The sequence below is a fragment of the Phodopus roborovskii genome, unplaced genomic scaffold, assembly GCF_943737965.1.
Source record: "Phodopus roborovskii unplaced genomic scaffold, PHOROB, whole genome shotgun sequence".
Classification (NCBI taxonomy): Eukaryota; Metazoa; Chordata; class Mammalia; order Rodentia; family Cricetidae; genus Phodopus; species Phodopus roborovskii.
The window spans coordinates 22,353,141-22,378,503 of record NW_026126541.1 but is presented as its reverse complement, the minus strand read 5'-3'; the positions used below and the strand labels follow the sequence as shown (position 1 = coordinate 22,378,503).

At 44.0% G+C, this 25,363-nt stretch overlaps 1 protein-coding gene across 1 annotated transcript; it reads right to left on the bottom strand.

Moving 5' to 3' along the window:
* Positions 1–17,933: 17,933 nt before the first annotated feature.
* Positions 17,934–22,704, bottom strand: Ppp1r3c (protein phosphatase 1 regulatory subunit 3C). The gene is made up of 2 exons (XM_051199599.1): positions 22,526–22,704; positions 17,934–20,436 (listed from the first exon to the last, which is right to left on the bottom strand). The coding sequence occupies exons 1-2, from the start codon at positions 22,687–22,689 to the stop codon at positions 19,497–19,499; spliced, it is 1,104 nt and encodes a 367-aa protein (XP_051055556.1). The 5' UTR covers positions 22,690–22,704; the 3' UTR covers positions 17,934–19,496.
* Between the last annotated feature and the right edge of the window lie 2,659 nt (positions 22,705–25,363).

Below are 25,363 nucleotides of genomic sequence, written 5' to 3'. Positions count from 1 at the left end.
AGTGCCTTGCTCATTCATCATCAGAGAAGCTTCTTCCTGCAGCAGGAGACAAATACAGAGACCCACAGCCTGACTTTGCATACAGAATCAGAAATCTTGGAACACTCACCCCTAAACAGGATTTCTCCATCAAATCCCTCCCCCTCAGAGCTCAGGGAACCCCATGGAAGAAGTGAAAAGAATATAAAAGCCAGAGAGAGGGGATGGAGGGCACCAAGAACACAAGTCTCTAAACCACATGATCAAAGCTCATTGAACTTACAGACACTGAGATGGCATGTACAGGGCCCTCACGAGTTTGCACCAGGTCCTCTGCATATGTGTGTGTGTGTGTGTGTGTGTGTATATATATATATATATATATATATAATTTTTTTCCAGTTTAGTGTTTTTATGGGATTCCTGAATATGTGAATGAGTAGCTCTCTGATTCTTGTGCCTTCTCTTGGGCTTTTTTCCTTCTGTTGGAAGTTTTTGTTTTATCTTATTATATTTTATCATGCTATGTTTTGTTGTTATCTCTTGGAAACCATTCCTTTTTTAATGAAAGAAAGGGAGTGGATCTGAATGTCAGGGGAGGGGAAAAAAACAAATGCACACATATTGACTATTTAGACACACACCAACCCTCCTCACCCTCTGCTGTGTTGTGACCTAGGACACCATATGGTGATTTAAGGAGACCTGTGGGTAAAGTTAGCATTTAAGAAGTAGGATCTGAATTGGAAAGTCCATAAGGAAGATGTCTGTCTGTAATAGAGGAAATAATTGCAAAGTCTTCTTTCGTTGTTTTGACTCTTCAGAAATTCTCATTGTTCCGTTACAACGGAACAAGTGGATCAACTGGATCAAGTAAATTCCTGAATCCTGTCTAAAGAAAGAGTTAGTTAGCAATTTTAATTCTGGGAATAGGGTTTCCCTTGAAGATTCAAAACCCACTCGGTGAGGTAAATCTAAAGCATGCCCACTGACCTTCACTTCTTGGCCACCACTGACAGCCAGCTATGAAGCAAACAACTGGAACGCAAACAGCATAGACGCCTTGCTCAACACCCATAGACGCCTTGCTCAAGTTGGCTAGGAGGCCAGAGATCGTTTGCATCCAGCTCTGCCCTACCGGTCGTTTACACATGCTGCAAGACATTTTTCATTAACTAGACACCTACAGCCAAGCCAGTCCGGACGGAGGGCCCCCAACCAGCTCAGTCAGGGGCTGGAGCTGCCTTGTTCCCCACACAGCAGATCTAATCCTCCGCCCTCATTACACCGCTTACGGAAAAGGCAAACTTTGTCTCTCTGTTATCTAGAGAATAAGAACTACTTTCTGCAGCCTGGGCCTTCCCATCAAGTAGGAGCTCAGTCTGAGACCCCCCAGTCTTCACCGCCAGAAACCTCAATCTCTACTACAATCTCCACTTTCCCAGTCACAGCTCTTGTGAACACGGTCCATACACACCACCTCTTTTCCTGTCCTTCGGTCCCACCCCCGCCAACCTTTATGTCCCCACTCAAGGAGCCATTCCCAACCAGCCCACTTCTTAAAGGCCACTCCTTTGAAGTAACTTGAGTTTTCCCTTTCTGCTTTTATTCACCGGGGTCCTGGGCATAAAATAGTGGGCAGAGCAGAGGTCTTGCTTGAGACTTCATTAGCGGCCCCAGCCCATCCTTGTAAACTACAAACGGTTCATAAAGACCCTGGGAGTGGTTCATACTCGTAGGTGCCAGGTTGACTCATTGCCCTTCGAGGTTCATAGAGAAAGTCCTCGTGGGCCAAGTTCCGAAGTACACAAGAGAAAGGGTAAGTTACCGCGTCTCCCCACCAGCCGTCCATGCTTGCCAAAGGCATTTAAAAAGCACTGCGGCAGCCTTTTCATTGGCAAGGAAACAAGTCCCAGCCCTCTGCTTCCCGTTTGAAGGATGGAGGTCATCCAGGGAAGGACCAAAGAGACGTTTTGATGGAGTGGTACTGGGCTGGGGCGGGGAGGCGGAGGGGGTGACACACCCCCACCCGTTCTCCTAAGCCTGCTACTCCCTCCGAAGAGAACAAGCGTTCACTGTGGATTACTTCAGTGAGGCCTCTGCCAGGATTGGCTCTGCCTGGATGAGACTATACCCGGAAGAACCAGAATGACAGCTCAAGGTCAGAGAAATTATCAAGACAGAACTGGTAGGAGGAGGTGGCACTAAGACAGCTAGGAGATAAGGGGATGAAGAAAGGGAAAAGGAAGATGGAAGGAAGGGTGTTTTAAATGGAAGCCGGGGGGGGGGGGGGGAAGCTGAACCCCCTGCTCCTCGGCCACACACACACCTTCACAGAAACCCGTTCTTTGTGTTCCCTCCCCTCCTCTATTCCTCAAGGAATTTCTATAAATAAACAATGAGGCCGAGAGCCTGCCAGCAACCCGCTATTCACTCTTCCAGCATAGCAGCTGTGGTCTATGAATACTCACACTCCTCTTTCCTTCATGACTTCCGCAGTCCTTTCCCACGTGTACTCTCCACTTGATTCCTGCCTCCCACACTTTCAGAGTCCCATGAGCCCCTACCCATCAGTCTCAAACTTAGAGGGGGCACACCCCAAAAGTTCTGAATTTTACAATTAGAAGGTCCATGTACTACTCAAAAATCAAAAACAAACAAACAAACAAACAAACAAAATTAACTATGGCCCGCAGTAAACACACCTTCAATCCTACAAGCAAGTGAATCTCTGTGAGTTCAGGGCCAGCCGGGTCTACATAGTAAGTTCTGGACCTGCCAGGGCTACATAGTTTGAACGACAGCAACAGCCAAAAAAAAAAAAAATATATATATATATATAATAATAATAACAACCTTTGTTATTCACCTCTCTAAAATTTTCAAGCTTGTAGTCAACACACAATAAGAGTATATATTTACAGAATACACTTTACAGGATAGATGTACACACTGTGGAATGGCCATATAAGGCTAATATACCCATCACCTCACCCTGCCCCAACTGTATTGACCCCTGGGGATTCCTGTGGAACTGAAGAGAGATCACAATTGAGAAGAGGCTGGCACTGTCAGTACAATCAGGGCACAGACAATGAATGAAGATCTCACTCTACAGCATTTACCAGAACTGCCAGGGCCAGCAGTGTTTGCTCTACAACCAAAGGTGGTAAGAGCCTCTTGGCATCTAGCATCCCAAAACATCTGAAGTGACCTTCTAGTCACACATCTGGAATGCCAGGATCCATAACCAGTCAAACCTCCCCTTGCCTAAAGACGTTTTACTTTGCTTTTTAATGAATATTCTTTTTCCAGACTGTCATGGAATAACCTTTTTGTACACTGTGAATATGTGTTATTCTAATTGAATGGCCAATGGTAGAGAGGGAAGAAGGGAAGAGGCAACAGGCAGGCACAGAGAAAGCAGGAAAGCACCATAGCAGTACAGAATAAAGGTAATAAAGCCACGAGACAGGAACAAAATTAATAGAAATGGGTTAACTTAAGTTATAAGAGCTAGTTAGTAACGAGCCTAAGCTATCAGTAAGAAGTCTCTGTGTGGTCATTTGGGAGCTGGCTGGCAGAACAGAAAATCTTACACCAGACCTTTTGTTGAATCTTGGGGACAGAGAAGTCAGTAAGAGAGATGGGCCCTTCCCTCACAGTTTATGGGTTAGCGGGAGAGGGACTCCATAATTCAGCACGTGTGAAAATACATGGACCAGTTCACAGAGACATCACAAACACAGATGTAATGTAGTTTTCCTTTCTGTCTGCTGTCCTCAGCCATGCTATGTCAAATCATCTTCCTCCTCTCTCCATGCCTTTAAAATATTTCACACAAAGTCTACTTTCAGTTATCCAAGTTTAGTTCAGACCAGTTTAGACTCTTCCTCTGATACCCTTTTTTTGCCTAAAGCCCTCAGACTGCACAGTAGCTGAGTCTCGCTGTGAGAGGGCATAAAGTGGACAGGCAGCATCTACTCCCGCCTCTCCTCTCTGTGACTTTTATGGTCAGCCAGAAGGGGCAAAGAGGATGCAGGGATCAAGCAGCTCCTCCCCAACCCCAGCCCTTACCTCCTGTTGTTCCCCTCACAGGTCCTGTTGTGAGATAGCCCCTTGGACAGAGAGTGATACCTTGAGTGGGAACAGGCAAGTGAGCCCAGTCTCAGTACTTTCCTCCATGTCTTTGGCCAATGGGAAATTCAGCCATCCTGCCTGCCAAGCCATGCAAGTTATTTTGTCCATCACCAGCCTTCTAGACCAGGCTTCTCTCTTCATGGCTGCTTTTCTCCTAGAATGGGGCCAACAGCAGGACCTGGCAGATGTTCCACCAGGAGATATGATAATAATATTTCTCCTCTAAGATACTCTTCATTCTGCCTTGGCCTAAGGATGGAAAAGGAGTCCTTACCTTTGCCCTCAAACCTAGGACATTGAGGATACTGCCCCCCAATCCTTCCCCAGCTCAGACTTCTGTTTATAGACCTGAGATATTATGGGTGGTGGTGGCACATGGCCTTAATCCCAGCACTTGGGAGGCAGAGGTAGGCAGATCTTTCTCAGTGAGTTCGAGGTCAGCCTGAGCTACAAAGTGAATTCCAAGATGGCCAGAGAAACCCTGCCTCAAAAACAAACAAACAAGCAAAAAAGACCCAAGATATAAGCTGGTCAGTTGTATTTATGATAGCTCAATTCATGCTGCATCAATTGTTGAAGACCATCTGGGAGTTCTCAGAAACACGGCATGCTTAGTGCCCTTCATGACACTTGTGGGCCTAGGAAATGCCCACACTGCAGAATCATAGTTCTTGGGTCAAATCCAGGACTGCCCTTTATGAACTGTCTGCATAATCTTGGCCAAGTGATTCAGCTGCTGTGCCTCAGCACTCTTACTCATAAAATGATGAGGAAACTGGTATGTACTTCATAGAGTTAAGAATAAGAAAAGGAAAGTCTGGCATATTAACAAATAGACATTGCTAATTCCATGTGCACACTGCTAGAGTTATAAATGCAGAATTCATACCTCTCAGAGCAGTTTTAATTTGCAATTCCCTGGTGGTTAGGAATGTTGAAACCTTTTCAAATATCGATTGGCCATTTGTTTTACTTCCTCTGAGAACCATCTATTCAGTTCAATCCGATAGCACATTTATTGATTGGGTGATTAAGTTTGGAAGGGGGTGTGTATCCTAGCTATTGGTCTCCTGTCAGATGCGTAGTTGGCAAGGACTGATTTTCCCATTGTGTAGGCTGTATTTTCATTCTAATTGTGCTCTTAACCACTGAGCCATCTCTCCAGCCCCGTCATTAATCTGAGGCTTTTCTTTCTCTCTGTTTTTGGTTTTTTTTTCCCAATTAGATGGTTATAGATGGTTAGATTGGCCAGGGAACTGTCAATTCTGATTACATTTTCAAAGAACCAGCCTTTTGACTGCATATATATATATATATATATATATATATATATATATTATTGCATTGATTTATTTTAGGTGTATGAATGTTTTGCCTACATGTGTCTCTGTGCACCACATGGATGCCTTGTACCCCAGGAGTCCAGAAGAGGGTACCAGCTCTCCTGGAACTGAAATTACAGATCGCTGCAAGCCTCCGTGTGGGTGCTAGAAACTGAACCCAGGTCCTCTGGAAGAGAGAGCAATCAGCGGTCCCAGTCACTGACCCATCTTTCCAACCCCTGTACATGCTGTGGCTTTTGTTTTGTTTTGATTTGATTTGATTTCTTAATTTCTGCTTTTGAGTTTAGCTTGTCCTTATTATACTAAGACCTAGGAACTTCATTGTCAGTGTGTGTGTGTGTGTGTGTGTGTGTGTGTGTGTGTGTACATGTTTGTTAACATAAGCATTCGTCACTACAAACTTTCTTCTTAAAACTGCCTTGGCTGCATCCCAAAGGATAAATCTATTGTCATTTTATTGTAGAAGTTTTTTTTAATTTCCTGTGTGATTTCTTCAATGTCCTATGTAGTCATTCAAAATTAAATCATTGTATAGTTTCTGTAATTTCTCTTGTTATTGATTTCCAGCTTTATTTCAGTATAATTTATTAAGATACAAGAAATTAACTTGATTCTTTTATAGTTGTTAAGACTTGGTTGGCCAGACTGGAGACAGCCATTCATTACTCCAGTTCCAAGGGATGCAATGCCCTCTTTGGATCTATGGGCATCAGGCATACATGTGACACACACACACATACATGCAAGCAAAATATTCATGCACACAAAAAATGAAATAAGTAAACCTTTAGGAAGTATCTTAGTCATCTAAAACATGTCCTATCTTAGTGTTCTGTGGTCTTCCAAGAAGAGTGTGTTCCGTATCTGTTGGATGGAATACTATGCATATATCTGATAAGTCCATTTGGTCTGTGATATATGCCATTTCTTCATTGAATTTTAGTTTGGGGGACTTACTGTGGCACTTGCATTATTTATCTTGTTCTTTAATTCAGTCAGCTAATTTGAACCTTTTTACTGGTGAGTAGAAGATATGTACACTTAAGAAGTTTATGTACTTATTTGATGTGTATGTGTATGTGTCTGTGTGTGTATACACACATGTATTGTTCTTTTCAGCTGAGCAGGTTTTTTAAAAACAACAGTGAACTTCATGGCAGCTAGATGGCTCCCCACAGGTGGAGCTACCCACTGCCCTCAGGCTCAAGGAAATCCCACCTCGTAATGAGGCCTGTTCCCAGGTGTCCAGGGTAGGCTGTCTTCCCCTATACACTTCAATGTCTAAGTCAAGCCTTGTCAGCGTCTGGCCCTTACACTGTTTTTTAATAAGTTCTTGCCTTGATATCTATGAAAATACCATCATGAAACACATTACTTTGCATCCTAACTTAGGAAGAACAAAAGGAAGGGAGGGCGGGCGGGAGAGGGAAGAAGGAAGGGAGAGAAGGAGGAAGAAGGAAGGGAGGAAAGGAGAGGGGGGAAGAGAGGGCGGGGACAGGAGCTACAAGGCAGCCTGGAGTTCTAGGTTTGGAATATCACATCCATCAGATTCTAATGTCAAATTCTAAACAATCCAAGTTGTAGACATGATTCTACCTCTCACCAGAGGAACAGTGAAATCATGTTTATCACAGAGAAACTTGAAGAATTTATTATTTTTTGTCTCCTGTACTCTAATATATTATATTCATGTGTGCCCTGGACTGAATTAATTATGTTACCCAGAATTTCATACAAATCATTTGGAAAAACTGGAAATATTCATAGTAGAAATTTTTCCATTTCCCCTGGCTTGCTGTTCAGAGTGTGTTCATTGTAACTTAAGCTTTATTCATGGCTATCCTTGCTGTGGTTTATTTCCTCTAATACAGCAAAACTTAAAAGAATTACTGATAGGTGTACTGAATAAAATGATCAAATAGTTTTGTTTGTTTGTTGTTTTTAATTTTTGGCTTGAGGGTTTCAGAGTATAAGGAATATTTATCCGGGCATCGTGGTGCACTCGGTAGGTAGAGAGAAAACAATCAGGAGTGCAGTGTAATCATTGGTTACATAGCAAGCCAGGGCCAGCAGGGGCCACAGAAGACCCTGTCTCAAACAAACAAAGAGGTATGGGGATTTATCACAAATTCATGGGATGGTTTGATAGGAGATGTCATTCTGTAAATATGTTTTTCTTATTGGTTAATGCATAAAGCCCTGTTGGCCAATAGGAAAGCAAGATAGGTGGGACGAGGAAATGAGGTTTCAGGGAGAGGAAGGAAGAGATTCAACATGGAGGATGAAGAGGGCAGAACTCCGACCCTCTCTCTGGTAAGATAAGACCATGTGGAACCACTTAGATTAATAGAAATGAGTTAATGTTTAAGACAGAGCTAGCCAATAAGTAATGCTAGTAACAGGCCAACAGCTTTATATCTAATACAGCATCTCTGTGTGTTATTTGGGGCTGTGGGACCAGGCTGATGGAAAACATGCTCATAACAATGGTTCAGTTATGGTGATAAACTTTAGGAGGGTTATATGTTTTGTTTTTCCCATATTTCCCGGAGATAATGTTGAGACAGTCATCTTTTCTAGTTTGGGTTTAATGTGAAAAGGGTGATGTTTTTTGTTTTTGTTTTTGTTTTTTAGCACATTAATGGCCTCTAATCCTTTATCTTCTGACTCTAGAGTAAACACAACTGTCTGACATCATTGAAATGATAAATAAACAAATAAGTGTAATATTTTGAAAAATTTTGATCACCTTGGGGTCAGACCGCCTGCTCCCTGTCTTGGCAGCTGCTTCCAAATTATCACCCAGAGACTTAGTATTATTTATAAGTGATCAGCTGATAGCTCAGGCTTGTTACTAGCTAACTCTTACACTTAAATTAACCCACACTTCTATTTATGCTTTGCCATGTGGTTCATGGCTTGTTATTTCATTTTCTACACGTCCTGCGTGCTCAGGGGGCTGGCTGGCATCTGTCCCGACTCCCCTGACACTATCCTTCCCCCTCCCATCATTCTCTCTTCATACGGAAGTCTCGCCCAATCTCTTCTTGCCCTGCATCAGCCAACTAGTTTTAACAGCAATGAGCATAATCCAAGCAGGTGAGCATGTGAATTTGAGGTAAGTGGCACTCCAGTACACATTTACCTCCCTAGAAACCTGTGCATCATCTTCACTGGATAGGGCAGAGAAGGCCTTTTTAAAGCCATTCTTTCAGCTCAGTTCAACATTTCCTTCAAAAACGAACACATATAATTTGAAAATATTTTATCAACCATTCTAAGCGTTTTCTTCTGGGCAGATTTCTCAGAGGCTAACAGAGACTTCCAACTTGATTTTGTATTTCCAAGCTCTAAGCCATCACACCGTCATCATCATGACAATGCTTTGGCCATGCCAATAAACACACTCTAGATGCTAGAATAATCTGCAAAGTGTTTCCAGAAAGAAAAGGTGAGATAACTTTCTTGGCAAGGATTCTAGTCCTCCTTCAGCTTTGACCTCAGTGGGTCATACTCGTGACTTTTTCCTTAAACATTTCTCGAAGATGCCAGGTGGTGGTGGCACACACCTTTAATCCCAGCACTCGGGAGGCAGAAGCAGGTGGATCTCTGTGAGTTCAAGGCCAGCCTGGTCTACACAGAATGAGTGCCAGGACAGGCTCCAAAGCTACACAGAGAAACCCTGTCTTGAAAAACAAAAACAAAAATTCTAGAAGAAACTCACATGGGAGGAGTGTCTTCGTTTTCTAGTGCTGTGATAAAACACCTTAACAAAAAGCAGCTTGAGGAGGAAAGGGTATGACTTACAGAGTCCACTAAGGAAAGCCAAGAGAGGGAGTGAAGCAGGGACTGCGCTTACTGGCTTGCTCAGCCTGCTGTCTTTATAAACCCCAGGACCACTTGCCCAGGCTCAGCACCCACAGTGAGCTGAGATCTCCCACTTGTCATCAGTCAAGAATATGCCCCACCAGCTTGCCTGCAGGCCAGTCTGATACAGGCATTTCTCCGTTGGGTTCCTTCTTGCACGATGACTCTAACTTGTGTCACACTGACCAAAAAAACTAAGCAGCGCACTGGAGACATGAACTAAATAAACAAGTTATTTCAGGCAAAGTGTGATGAGTAAGATTATCACAGAGTTAGTCACAGTGAACTGATGTCCCCATGAGACTACCTACAACAGCCTAGAAAACACTGTGCTAGTTAGCACTTTTGTTACTTTGACAAATACTGGGGGGGGGGGACTTGAGGAGGAGTTTGTTTTGGTTCAGTTTCAATACTCTCAACCTGCAGCAAGTCTCCAGATTCTGCTGGTTTGTGCCTGCAGGAAGGCAGAAGCATCATGGGGACTGGAGCATGTGCAGAGGCTCATGAACAGTGACCCCCTCATCCCACGTGTCTCAATCAGAAAAAGCTAGGGGCGGGAGATATAATACGCGTTTTAGAGACAGGCACCCAGTGACTATCTTCCAGCTAGGCCTCATCTCCTCAAGTTTCCTCATCTCCTCAAGTTTCTGCCAGACAATACAACCCTCCAGAGACCAAACCCAACATGAGAGCCTTTGCAAGAGTGTGTTTCTTATTTAAGCAAACACCCTGCAAATCATTTCAAAACACTCAGTTTCTAAAGCTGTTCAGAGAGTATCAAATATCAGATGAGACCCCAATGTTAGGTCTCAAACCCTGGACTGAGGCTGAAATGCCTATTAACACATCAAAGCAGACTCTGGCTGCCAGGTTCTCCCAGAATCCCTCAGTCCCTACCTGTTAGGGACCTCTTAGATGACATACCCTGCCCCCTAACCTGAACTCTCCAGCTCAGGGGCTGGGCTGCCCCTTCCCCAACTCCTCTGTCCTCTATAGAACTCAACCATTTTGGCTACACACCTCCCTTGGCTGGACTCTTGGCCCAGGCCACCACCCATCTTGGTCGGTGGCTCCTTTCTTGCTCTTCCCTCCCCTTCTATCCTCACATGGCTCAGCTCAGTCTGACCATGTTCCCTCTGGACTCTCCAAGACGTTGCTGTCTGTGCCTATGCTTTCCCTCATATCTGCAAGAAATTTTCTCCATACCTAAGAGCAGTTATGTCCTCCTTTTAAATTTCTTCTCCTCCTCCTTCTCCTCCTCTTCTTCCTCCTCTTCCTCTTTCTCTTCCTCCTCCTCCTTCTCCTTCTTCTTCTTTCATTCAACTCCCACTTCTAAATATGGGAAGGCAGCTTGGGGCAGATCAATACTAACACAAAACACTAGGATAGTAACTGAAAGTACCTGAAGGCGTTGAAGCTTGACCTACCAGGACTTTGTTGTTAGGTTGCCCTGATTCACAGTTGTTTTCACCTAATATGTTTGCTGCTTTTGGATAAAGACAAGAAACTGAAAACTGGGTTCTGCCTGGGAGAGGACAATGGTTCAGACAGGGCTGCAGTGGTTTGCTTCACAGAGCTGAAAGAGAAGAATTTAAAGATGTTGATATCCTGATTAAAGATACACAAATGACTAACCCTGTTTCACAGGAAACCCTGTTTCCCTGTGAAGGTACTTAACCAGAAGCTGCCATAAGCTCGCTCCCCAGGAGGATGCTGGAACAGAGGAGTATAGGTAGACCCCTGTGCAAAGGAGACACAAGCCAGCACTCAGAACCTCCCAGGAGGAAGAGTGGACACCAAATGCTCAACTGAAGAGGGTTAGAGCTTAGGAGTCAGGAAAACCAAAGACAGGGAGCTTTGGCAAGCCTGAGTCTGTTTGCTAGAAGAGAGCAGGACAGCTGGGCATAATGGCTTCCCTGTAACATCCAGCACTCAAGAGGCCAGAGTTAATAAGTTCCAAACCAGCCTGGGTGACCTAGAGAAACCCTGTCTCAAAAGGGGGAGAAACTCTCTGAAGACCATACATTAACAAAATTTGGTTTTCCCTCCATTTTTTTGAAAAGGAAAAAAGTATGTAACAGAATTAAATTCACAAGATATTTAGGCATAAAATGAATTGATACATTTTAGAACTGTCTTATATATGCCACCTATTATTGGCCAAATAATTTGTTTAAACACTCTATCTGGGTAGCAATTAAGTTGTTAACATTCCCAACCTCCAGAATAACCTCTTTTTAACTTTTATTTATTTGTGTGTGGGGCATGGACACGAGGTTGGGAGGCATCTTGGGGGAGCCTCTGCCTCCATTGTGTGGGTCCTGGGGATAAAACTTGATAGCAGGAGCCTTTACCTGATGAGCCATCCTGCCTGGCTCAAAATAGATGAACATGTGAAGTTTATGAGGCTTCTCCAACCCTCTGGATAGCTCAGTGCTCTTTCAATATAGACAAGTAAGTTGGCTCCTATTTCCTGGGCCCTGTGAAAAACTGTTTTGAGTAGCTACTGAAACATGGACCTCAACCATTTAAGAAAACCTGTGTCCAGGAGAGACATGTAATGAGCCTCAGGTTCTTTCCAGCCACCGTTCACCTTCCTGTTTAGAAAGCCAGACCTAGAACTACCCTGGCCCCTGGCTGATTGGTTCAGAGTTGAGGTGGGAAAGGTTTATTAATTTAAAACAGAGCAACATCGGGAAGCGATGGGCTCCATCCACTGAAAGATGTGTGTCTCCCTCTGCCTGAAAACAGTGGCAGCCATCTCCTAGTTAGGAAGGGCACTAACACAAGAACAACACAAAGCCATGACGGTGGTGGGATGAAAACAGACATACTGGTACTGAAAAGGGGGTCAGGGAGTCAGGCACTAGTGTTGCTGTAATTGCAAGCAAGGTTTAACTTCTGGGACTTCAATTTGTTGTTTGTTCGTTCGTTTTGATGCTTTGGTGGAGGAGGAGGAGGAGGTTAATACATCAGTCTGTTCTTTGAAACTGTAGCAATTAAAATTTTTTTTTTACCCAGTATTCAACCTTGACACATAATGAAAACACATGGGGAGTCTTCAAAAACATCCAACTGGCAGCTACAGCTCTGAGGAATTAAGTATGAACCTTAAAACTCACAGGGTGGTTCTGATATGCAGCCAAGGTTGAGGACCACTGGTGGCAGGAGTGATGCCCACTCCATCCATAGTGGGCAACTTCTTACTAAGCAGAAGGAGGTGTGGTCAGAAGGCCAGGAGATAAAGGAATCGTATGTGAGGACTTTTCTGAGTTTGAGATCAATCCTTGCCCACTAATGGCAGGAGTTGTTCAGACCACAGCTCCCAGCATTTTTTGGAAAACTCTATGAAGAACTTTGAATGATAGCTGAGAAACAGTCTCTTTTTCTGACTGTATGATTGGGAAGGTTCTTCTGTATGCTGGTAATATATGTTTTTCTCTTATTGGTTGATGAATACAGTCAATGGACAGGCAAGAAGTATAGGTAGGGCTACCAGACTAGGAGAATTCTGGGAAGAGGAATACAAAAGGGAGCTGCCTGAGAGATGCCATGTAGCTACTAGGAAGGTAGGATGTCTGGGCATTCTCTAGTAAGATGAGGCCAGGTGGGAATACATAGCTTAATAGTTATAGATTAATAATTAAGAGAGAGCTAGCCAGTAAGAAGCCTAAGCCATCAGCCAAACCATTTATAATTAATATAAGCCTCTGTGTGTTTATTTGGGACTAAACAGCCTCGGGACCGGGTGGGACAGAAACTTCCATCTACAACTGAATTTTCATAGAACTTTTGAACTCTGAGGAAGATACATGGTTTGTTCTCATTTTACAGAGTTTTTGCCTAGGGACAAAGTAAGACATAAATTTAAAAGATGGATCAGTGTCTTGCTCAGCCATCATCGGAGAAGCTTCCATCTGCAATGGATGAAGAGAGTGAGATCTTGGAACACTCAATCCTAAGTGGATGTCTCCAGATCCCTTCCCTCAGGTCTCAGAGAGTCCCATGGGAGAGAAGACAGAAAGACTGTAAGAGACAGTAGGGATGGACAACATCAAGGGAACGGTGCCTTCCACACACAGCAGGGCTGACACATGTATGAACTCACAGAGACTGTGGCAGAATGCACGGGGCTTGCACAAGTCCAAGCTCAGCAGGGACCCACAGTGGGGGGGGGGGAGAAGTGGGGACCCCATAGTGAGCAGGGGAAGTGGGCGGGCATTATCTTCCATTCCTAACCAAGAAACTACCTCCAGTTTACAGCTTACAACCACTTGCAAAGGAAAAATTAGTATCTCCAATGGAGTCTCATTGAGTGGATATACAAACCACACCCAAGGGCAGGCCCCATGCCCAGCTATAGATGGCCAACACAAAATGAACTCACTGGTATTATAAGGGAATTTTTATCTTATCCTGGGCATTGTTGTTGTTTGATCTTACTTTTGCTTACATGCTATGGTTTCTGTTTTTGTGTGTTTTTCTGTGTGGGCATGTGTCTCTGACTCTACATGTAATTTCCCTGATCTGTTGTTTGGTTGTTTTGCTTTTTCTTTTTCTGGTTTTTTTTTTCTATTTTGTTTTTTATTGATGTGTTTTTTTCTAAAAAGAAAGAGAAGGAAGGCTTGGAGTTGGATGGGTGGGGAAGTAGGGAACTGGGAGGAGATGAAGAAAGAGAAACTGATCAGACTATATTCAATGAAAAAAAACTATTTTCAATGTAAAAGAGGACTCATAAATTTAGAAAGCAATGGCATCCTTCCTTTATTAATTAAACTTCTTTCTTCAGAACAGAATAGTGTGAACTTTTTTAAATTTCAAGCAATTTTTAATCTCTGAGCCTCCATTTTATCATCTGTTTGTGGGGGAAAACACACACACATACATGCACACCCACACGCACGCTCATGTGCACAGGCACACACACACACGCACATGCACACGCACGCTCATGTGCACAGGCACACGCACGCTCATGTGCACAGGCACACACACGCACATGCACACGCACGCACACTCATGTGCACAGGCACACGCACGCTCATGTGCACAGGCACACACACATGCACATGCGCACACACGCACGCTCATGTGCACAGGCACACGCACGCTCATGTGCTCAGGCACACACACACACACATGCACACGCACACGCATGCTCATGTGCACAGGCACACACACGCACAAAAGAAAAATGTGAGGGAGGTAGGCAGGTAGTTCATACCTGCAATCTCAACATTTGGGAGGAGGAAGATCTGGTGTTCAATGTTATCCTTGGCTGCACAGTGAGTTTGAAGATGCCTGGGCTGCATGAAACCTCGTCTCAAAAATAAAAGCAAACAAACACAAATGATAGATGTTTCCTCTGAGCTACTTTAGTCACCTTGTTCTTCAAAATTGGGGGAGTTAAGCATTTACCAAGCTTAAAAGAAGTCATTCCTCCATGTTAAATCTCGTGTGTGTGTGTGTGTCTGTGTGTGAGGGGTATCTATGATGTGTGTCTATGTGGTATGTGTGTATGTGTGGTGTGTGTGTGTATGTGTGTGTCTGCATGTGTCTATGTGATGTCTATGTGGTGTGTGTGTGTAATATGTGTGTGTCTGTATGTGGGTGTCATATGTATGTGTCTGTTGTGTCTGTTTGATGTGTGTCTGTATCTGCGTGTGTCTGTGTCTATGTGGTGTGTGTGTATGTATCTGCGTGGTGCATGTGTGTCTGTATGTCATGTGTATGTGTGTATGTATGTGCATCTGTATATCATGTGTGTATATATACATATGTGAGCATACGCATTTGAAAGCCAGAAGTCAGTATCAGGTATTTTCTTCCATTGCTCTCCACCTTGCTTTTTGAGGCAGAGTTTCTAACTGATTTGGAGTTTACTGATTTGGCTGAGGTACTCCAAGGATTCATTGACTGCTTCCCCGGCGCTGGAATTACCATCTTTGGTTTTCATGGATATGGGAACCTGAACTCAGGTCTTCATTCTAGCTCAGCATGCACTTTAACTGAGATAACTCCCCAGTCCCTCCTCATGTTAAATCTTTTTATAAGGATTTTTATTTGTGTGTGTGAGAGAGAGATAAAGACACACAGAGAGGAGAGAGAGAGAGAGAGAGAGAGAGAGAGAGAGAGAGAGAGAGAGAGAGAGAGAGAGAAGGCATATCACAGAGGCCAGAAGAGAGTGTCAGATCCCCTGGAGCTGGAGTTACAGGCAGTTATGAGTCAACCAAGATGGGTGCTAGGAATTGAACTCAGATCTTCTGCAAGAGTAGCTCATGACTGCTGAGCCATCTAACTACCCCCTGTGTAACCCTTACCACAGCCCTGTTTCTCCTAACAGGCAGGGTTCCTAACAGAATGTGAAGCAGGAACAATTACATTCCTCAGGAGCACCCTCCTCTTTGCCTAGATCCTTCCTCAGGCAGCCCTTGAATGTGCCAACACCAAGTAAGGCTGACACAGGCAGTTAAGAGCTGCCAGAATAATGCTCGCCTAGAAACAGCTCCTTCTTTCAGCTTCCCCAGCTATTAAAAAGTAGGATCTTGTGGGAGACTTCAACAAATGTCAAGAGCAGGAAGGAACATGAGGCCAAAAGCCACTGACCAGCCTGGCACAGGTTGGACTAGCCATTTCCCGTCTCTCAATCTTACTTTCTTTTATAGAGTTTACATTTGAGACTCATGGCTTTCAAACCTCCATTTGAGTTTTGTCCATCTCTTGGAAGATTCCTCACACAATCATTACCATGAATAGATCCAGAAGGGACAAAATACTGACCACAGCCTTCGGAGACCAGCCAACAGCATACCGGAATACAGCCATGGGTAGAGGCTTTTGGCAAACACTCCATGCTTGCCCTATTAAGGGCAGCATGCCCTATCTAAAGGGGGTGGCTGCTATTCAGATCCACACAGTCGTTTCCAGGAGGACAGAGCTTGCCATTTTTAAAGGGGAAAACATGGCATTTTTGTGTTTTATGTAAGTCTGCTCATTTATGCCTTGACAATAAATTTTTCTTAAAATATCCATGTTTGGTGTGCTGGCAAACACTTGTATTCCCAGCACTCAGGAGGCAGGAGCAGGCACAGTGATTCAAGTTCGAGTGTAGTTTGGTCTACATAGATAATTTCAGACCATCTAGGGCTATAAAGCCAGTTACTGTTAAAAAGAACAAAACAAAAATCTGTATTCCAAATAAAATACATCCATGGTCAACATAGTCTATAGCCCCCCCCCCATACAGACAGAGGACTCTATGCTATAAAAGTTTATTCTTTGTATTCCAGCATCATTAGTTGTCTTGTCATTGATTACCCCTTCTACTTAAGATACTGTCTAAACAGAGACCCACAACTTGACAACGTGCAATGCTACACTTGGGAACGCTCCATCCTGAATGAGATGTCTCCATCAGAGCCCTTCCCTCGGGGCTCAGGGAACCCTGCAGAAGAGGAGGCAGAAAGAGTGTAAGAGCCTGAGGGGATGGAGGACACCAGGAAACAGGTCTTCCAGACACAAAGGGGCTGATGTATACATGAACTAACTGTGGTGGCACACACAAGACCTGCACAGGTTCAAGCCAGATGGATCCCAACACTGAGAGAGGGGAGTAGACACAGGCTCCCACTCCTAACCAAGAAGCTATTTGTAGCTAATATCCACAGGCAAAGAAAAACTTGGTTTTCTCCAATGAAGTGTCCCTGGGAATATTAACCACACTTCAGGGGAGGCCCCAATCCTAGGCCAACGCAAAACAAACTTGATGGTATTTTTGTAGACTTTTTGTCTCATTTTGCTTTGCTTGGACATCTTTATGTCTTATTGGTCTTTTGCTTGTTTATTTTGATTTCTATTTTGTGTAGGAGGGGTATTTCTGTTGTTAAAAGGGAGAGATAAAACATAAAGTTGAATGGGGAGAATCTGAGAGGAATTTGGTGAGAAAAAAATGATCAGAAAGTTCTTTTTAAAAGATACTGTGTGAAGAATTTTATAAAAATTTCAGGCAAAACTGGCAAAGCAGCTGAGGTTCTTGACGCTGTTAACTAACCTAAAGAGCTGTTCTTCCCCTTCAGCCCAAGACGGACACCCATGGGCCCTTCCTACGGTCCTCCCTGCAGTTCCAAGTTCTGCCCCTTAGGAAGGTACTAGAGCTCAAAAAGTAAGAACTATTCCAACACTTCCTACATCATGCCCTCCCCATTACAAAAATGACAGGTGGCGTCCAAGGTAAGCCTGACCCAGCAGACAGCATGGGAGAGAAGTAACCACAGAGACAGACAGTTACAGCAGCTAAGCTACAGCATCTGCATCCAAGCCCCAGCTGTCAGGGAGGTAGGACCTTTGGTCACTAATGAGACTGAAGCATGTGACTATCCGCAGGTGGATCCATTTCCCAGTCCAAACCAGTTCTGCTTGGTCGTTGCTAGGCCAAACAGGCGGACTTCAGCTACTAAGCTTCTGGTTTGACTGGTTATGGTTTGGGGAAAGAAAACATTCTGAGGTCTTCTATCAAGCAAATTTATTTTTAAAGTGAGAGGCTCATGAGGGACAATGTAGATATTTACAGCAGATACTTAAGAATATTAGCCAAACCTCAGATGCTGTCAGAGTGGAGTTATTCCAATAGTGTTTTCACAGCATGGCAGATCACATGTGTTACAATTCACTGCACTCTCCTAACACCCCCAAAAGGGCATACACAATAATGGCAAACATCCTGGGACACCTGCCTTCAAGATCTCACATAATGGATTCACGTACATACAAAACTGTTCACATTCAAAATAATTCACATCTGCTTTTTTAAGAAGCACTTGAAACTAAAACAGCAAGACAAAAGTAGGCGAGAGATAGACTGCTACTTGGATGTGCGAGGTACTGGATTCTTGAGCTGAGACCCTGGTGACAGTCCCCACTTCAAACATCACATCAAAAAAGTGTGGCAGAAAGATGAGTCACCTTCAATATGAAGGATGTGAGTTGTGTACACCGACAGCACTCCTGAAAATACAGCAGTATTTTAGGAGAACGCCAGCGAATGGACCTTCAAATGAGGCCAAATGAAAAAAGCTCATGAGTTATTAGATGGCCATTCAGGTAACCGGTTTAAACAGTACAGTGTTCTGGTTTAATCAAGGCACTGGAAGAGTTGTCAACCTTTGACATGACATTGAGTCTCTACATACTGCTAGCCATTGGTGACAGCATGACTCTTGTCGGGAAGCATTCTCTACCAAGAACCCAAGAATGATGCCTTGACTGCAAAGTCACTTACCAGGTTAAGCCTGCAAAGCTGGATTTGCTTAAACACTCCCCAAAACGTGGATTGTGATAGACCACGTTTAAACGGAAAGGATTCACTTAGAGTCTTCTTGTCATCTCCTCAAGACAGGGTCTCATATGGCCCAGGCTGATCTCCAACTTTCTAGGTGCCAAGGATGACCTTGAATTTCTGATCCTCCTGCCTCTACCCTAATGTATGGTATTAGAGGCACATGTTGCCATCTCCAGTTTTATGGTACTTCATGCATGCTAAGCAAACATCTACCAACTAAGTTACATCTCTAGCCCTCAAGATCTTGATTCTTCAGACCAACAGTTCATCTCCCCCCCAGTACCATCCAATACCCTGTATTTTTCTATGCAACAATGCACAGAATGGACCTCTTTCCCCTTGTTGAATTATTTCCTCAGGAGAAACCTGTAAAACCCACATTGAAACACAAGGTAACTTTATGTTTTCCCACCAACAGTTTAAGTATCAGCCCCCTGCTCCTCCTCTGACTCAAGCCTCAGAGCCCTTAGCGTATATATTCCACATTCCTCACACCCTTACCACAGCGTTCCATCACTATCAACTGTCCTTAAGCCTTTCCTTGTCCAACGTGAAAGCTAGTGAACTGAGAGGGAGTGGGAAAATTGCACCCCCAAAAAGGTGTTACTGTTATAAAACTAGTTCCCAGACTGTTACTTGATCCTCCAAAACAAGACCGGGTGGCATCACCCTCAGGGACCCCAACACTATATTATCTATAGCCAGGCCCCAAGAGCTCATACCTAAACCTACTGATGGAAAGTAACTAAGACTTCCTAATATTGAGCAACGCAGAGCTAGAATCGCATGAGGATTGTCATCAGACAAAGCTAGTCCATAGGCTATCTAACTCATCGGTAGGAGGCCAAGTTATCCATTCTCCCCCAGGTCTGCCACTCTGGGAAGAGGCCACTAGCAAGCCTCGGACTGCCAAAGACAGTGGGTTCTAACTCAGTCTTAGGCACCGCCTGTTGGAATGCACAGTCTTGGGGTGCCATCTGTGTCTGCACCCCATCGGGTTTCCATTGTACATGGACAATTCTATAATTCTGACCCTCGTTGTTGTCCCAGAAGACCCTCCCATTAGTGTGGTAAGAAATGCAAAACTCAATTTTCTCCTCAGTTGGAATGACATGGGGTAAGTCAATGGCAAAGGAGAAGGTGTCGCTGTCTGAGCTGCCATAAACATTCTTCATGTATACACAGTCCACATCTGTGTAGGTTTTCCAGGAGTCAAAGGTGATTCGGACCCGAACCTCCTTCTCAAAGCTCACATTTTTAACTTTGACTGTCCCAGTCACTGTCCGCTCTTGCAAAGAGCAGTTCTCTAAGCAGACCAAGTTCTTATGAAAGCGGTCCCGGAAACTTAAGTAATCAGATGAAGGCTGGGGGAAATCGAAAACCAAATTTTTCTCCTCGTGAAGTTTTAAGCTGGAGGAGATATCGTTAAGGTCCAAGAGATCGAACTGCAGGTCCCACGCAGGTTCTTCTGGGAGGTCAGAGAAGATGTGGATTGCAGTGAGTGACAACCCCTTGGAGTCGGCAAACACGACCCGCTTCTTGGCTTGGTCATTCGGGGGCTTCCATTCGTTCTGTGATTTTGTTTCCTGTTTGACATTGAGACATGGTTTCAAAGGCTTCAATTTGTTCACAAAATTTCTTCGCTGAAAGTTGTTGTAAGGACCCAGGAAACTCTTCAGGGGTGGTGAATGAGCCAAGCAAATCCTCATAGCCACATCCATTGGCATGACTGAACTTGTCAAAGGCCGTGGATCCAGCACATGGATCATTCTAGAATGGAAAAGGAAGAGAGGTGGTCACCAAGAGCTGGAGTTGTCTTGCCCTACTCATATGCAAGTGCACTCCTTACAGTTAATCAGGGAGATGCTAACAGATGAAGACAGGAGAGCATGCCAGTGATTAGATCTGCAGTCTAGCTGGGTGCTTGGCAGCCCATTGGACCATGTGTAAGGCACCTGAAACACTCAGAGTGGTTCACTGCCCCCGTCTGAGAGATAAGAGGGTTGGATCTGATGATGTCTGACACAGCTCTGAGGATTATTTGCTCTGTTCTGGGTCAGTGCTTCTTATACCTGTCAGGTCAACATGACCTAAGAAGTTCCTTTCCTTTAAGGGAAAAAAATCAGATTCCTGGGACTTAGAACACTACTCCATGTGTGGGCCAACAAGGTAAATATGTACTTAAAGCTTCCTCAAGTCTATTGACCAGACAGGAAACTCCATAATCACAGTCCCAGACAGACCCTCTTGCTCCTTCTGGCTGATGTTTCTTATTTTGGCTCTTAAATCAGTTTTACTTCTCTGGAGAAGTAATCCCACTTGAAAAGAGATAAAGAAATGTTTAAAATGTCATGCAGTTATTGTGTGAAGTCAGAATGACTTTTGCATTTTATCAAGTTCATCCTAATTTTTCACAAATGATCAACCTGTAACACCAGCCAACATCTCATGTACTAAAGGTTTAAAAACAAACAAACAAACAAACCTCTAAATAACCTGCATTTCATATAGAAGGATACCCATGACAAGTTCACATATAAATGGAAAAACTGGCAGCCAAGAAAACAGACCTACTCATTCTGTCCAATAATACTTTATTATATTTGTCTTGTAACCTGCTGTATACATGTATAAATGTGTTTTTAAAAACTGATAATCTGAGAATTGAACTGTTTTAAAATACATAGTAGGTATATGAATTTGTAAATACTGAGAAACTTCACAGGGAAAAACACCAAAATGTTAATTACCTTTGCAGGACAGAATTACACAATCTACTCATTTTGTGTTTCTTTGGTGTTTTCTACTGTTTGAGCAAGTGGCGTTTACAAGTAGAAAGACAATAACAATAGTTAATATAAAACAAGAATCATCCACCAAGATTTTTTTTTCTGGCCTTTCCCCTGCCCTCACACTATGTTGCCAGCCTTATGGGATTAGAGTTTTCCAATTTCAGCATTATAGACAAGAGACACATGAAATATAGAAGGTGCCATTTTCAGTTTGACTTTCATTTTTATTTACTTATTCTTTAACAGTTTATACAGGTATTTAACATCTTTTGAGCACAGATAGACAGACAGACAGAGAGTCTGGCTTGAAGAATTTCTCTTCACAGCCACACTAAGCACATCACACTGGCAAATGGTCATCATCACAAAGTGGATGGTAAAGAATGTATACAGAAATCACTTTAATAGCCCTAGGAGTTTTTCTGACAAAAGCTCGAAATGTATTAGTCTGACAACCATTAACAGACAGGATTCGAGGAGAGAGAATTGTTTTTACTACATCACAACTTGGAGATGCAACTAAATTTCATGGGATGTTCTTGGTTGCTTGGTCGATTGGGCTGTTATTCGTTGTTTTTGTTTTGTGGATCTGTTATTTGTTTCTTCACTTTTGCATTTATAGAAATTTTTAGAATTGGGCTTTTGGAATCCTAAGTCCCCAGCAAAAGTTAAAATGATAGTTTGCTCAAACTCTGAGGCTGAATTTTCTATGACCAGCCAGGATAAGGCAAATGGGAGAAACGAGTAAATGCAAAATCTGTAACTTCTGCCACAGTCTCACCAGCAATGTCAGGGTGCAAACTAAGCTGCCCTCAAGTGCTTGGGTCTCTGAGCTCAAAGGCGAGTCACTTCAACAAGGGAATCCCAGCTACAGCTGACTCAAACTAAGGCAGTATCTGCTTTGGGGTGCTGACTCATAAAACAAGCCCTAAGAAATACAACTCAATTCCACCCTTCCAGGCCTCCGGGGTCTCCATTTGCAGAGAAGACAAAAAACCACAGAAAAACCCAACGTCCCGCAGCTGCAGGTTCCCCTCCGTTAGGGCGCAGAGTTGCACTGAACGTACCTGGTGCAGCTCATTGGGCCGAGAGTCAGCGGCAACCGCGACAGCCACACCCAGCACAACTTCACACCCAGCACTTTGCGGATGCAGCTGCGGTCCAGCCCGCCGACTGACCGCCGGGGGCCGGGAGGCAGCTTATCAGAGCCCGACCACGTGAGCTGGTTCATCCGACCAATCAGCAGCCCAATGGCAGGACCAACCAGCGCGCAGCTGGGCCACGAGCCCCTGTCCCCGGAACGTGATCACCGCGGGGCTGGATGTGGCCGGAGCGTGCTGGAAAGTGAGCCTGGTGTCAGGGAGCCCGGGGCCAGCGGGACTCAGCCGCGGTCCGGAACAGCGTGCGGCACGTAGCGCACGACCACAGATTCTCAGCTAGCCGCTCCCTGCCTGTGCGAGCCTGGAGGAGCCCTATGTGTTATGCATGGGTCTATGCAAAGTTGCATCTGAGTTCTGAGTGCTGTGTTATTTGAAATACTTGTGCTCCTTGCTTTGTGTGTCCAAGCACCTTGGCCCACACAAAAAGAAGTTGCATGGCTTTTCTTTCTCCACAAATAATGCCATACAGCCACTCAAAATAAGCAGGGGATGTTAAGAAAGCTCATGAGCCCACGAAAGGAGGTGGCCCTGTGATCTCTCCCTTCTGAAGATAGGCAGGGGCCCAGCCTGGACAGCCTAGCAAGACTCAACCTCTAAACAAACAAGCAGACACTTTGTATGCTGATTAATTGGAAGAGAAAGCTACAGGCCAACATGAAGTTACTCTCCTTGCTTATTGCCTTCAGATGCAGCAGGCAGCCCTAACCCCTGGCCGGGGTTCTGACATCCTTAGGCAGTGAGGTAAAAGTCACACTGTATCACAGCCCTCCCAAGCCAGCTGCTTTCACCGAGGCTTCCTTATTTTATTTTGGACCTTGAGGGACCAAATCAATTGTACAATTAAAAACTGTAAAACTAACTCTGTTAGTCAAGTAGAAATTTTCTTCTTTTGTTTTTCTGAGATTTTAATCACATCATCTCCCCCTTCCCTTTCCTCCCTCCAAACACTCCTACATTTCCCTCCTTGTTCTCTTTCAAATTCATGGCCTCCTTTTTATAAGTGTTGCTGTATGCATATATACAAATTATTTTCATAAAGCCCCATGACCTAGCTTTGCTTGGTTATCCAGCAGCCAATTAGAATGTGCACAATTTTTCTGTGTCATTTACCTGTCAAACACAAGAATTGTTACAATGAAGTTAGAGTGAAGAAGAAAAAAACGCATGCTCCTGGGGTGGAGACTGCTCAGCTCTCAATTCTGAGAGCTGCCCTTTCAGAGAGCCGGAGGTGGGTTCCAGCACCCAGACGAGGCAGCTCACATCCCCCTATCATTCCAGCTCCAAGGGATGTGCGCCCTCTTCAGGCTTCTGCTGGACCTGCACATGTGGACACTCAAACACAGAGACACACAAAAGTAAATCTTTTCATTTTTAAGAAACTCAAACTTGACATTACAGAGGAAATTAGTGACTGAGCTTTTTTAAAGATTTACTTTTATAGTACACAGATGTGTGCTTTTCCTGTACATATTATGCATACCACATGCACACAGGGCCTTCAGAGGTCAGAAGAGGACATTGGGTTCCCTGGCACTGAAGTTACTGGTGGTTGTAAGCCACCGTTGGGTTCTGGGAACCAAATCCTGGTCCTCCCCAAGAGCAGCAAGTGCTCTTAAACACTGGGCCATCTTGCTAGCCTTTTGGCTCTGTTTTTGAAATCAAGTATGTACTTAATGATACATGTCGTTGCCCTCTCAAGTAGGCCCCAAACCATTTGAAAGACAAGGATTAGGGTTTGGTCCTCACCTGAATCCAGGCAGGTTCTAGCTTCAGTTTCTTGATGTGCAGCATGGAAATAATAAATTTGTTCTAAGGAATAAATGAACTTGTGCATCTCAGCCCCGTACCCAGTTCATGTGTTCAACCCATATTAGATCTCAAGTGAGTACTTGATTGGTCCCTGCTTGTTTCTGCTCTCCCCCTCAGCAGAGTTAGTGCCTAGGGAAACGGTGATCATGACCACTGCTCATTGAGTCTTATCATGTGCATTGTGGTATCTGTTTAATATTTACTGAACCCTGGGTGGTGTTGCCCGTCACAAATACCACCTTAGAGAAAGGAAACCCATTAGGAGATCAACAACCCTGCCCAGGCCCTTGCAAGTATAAAACTGCATGATGCAAGATTGACAACTACGGCCTGACCTGTTCTGTCTTCCTTTGGTCACTGGTCAGTTAGAAGGACAGAGATAGGAGGGCCTTGTGTGTTGTTGGCATCAAGCTCTTCATATTTCACAGCTGAGAAATCTAAGTCCTGAGAAGCCAAACTGCTTGCCAAGGGCTGGTTAGGTCAGAGCCAAAACTAAAATCTCAGGCAGGTGAACATTACCAGCTAAAGCTTTGGAGGGAATAATAGTTAGGAGGGAATAATACGCATGGATAGGAACTAGAACATTATAGGCTCTACCAAAACATGAGTGCTTATTTGGGAACCGTGAAGATATGAGTAGTAAAATGCTTTTGTTTTGCTTCTCTGTAGCTTTTGGATTTTTTTTTTCAATGAACACAGAAGACTTTTGTAACTCAGAAATAAATTTGAAAAGATTTTCAAACTTTCAGATCCAAGTAATGTGAACAGCCTCCATGCTGGGTGCCAAAACCAGGCTGGAAGGCTTTTTATGTACTTAGCTGGTTTGCTCCCATGTCCTTCTGAAATCTATTAAGTCTGCTCTCTCTCCTGCCCCCTGGTGTTGATTAATGCTGTCAAAGCAACTTTGTTTCAACTTCAAGAGAATTTTTCAGGGGA

Bases quoted from the DNA above. Each gene is read 5' to 3' on its own strand.
- Ppp1r3c (XM_051199599.1), bottom strand. From the start codon at position 22,689: ATGAACCAGCTCACGTGGTCGGGCTCTGATAAGCTGCCTCCCGGCCCC. The intron at 20,437-22,525 runs GTACGTTCAGTG...TTTCCATTCTAG, and splicing joins GGCCCAATGAGCTGCACCAG to AATGATCCATGTGCTGGATC.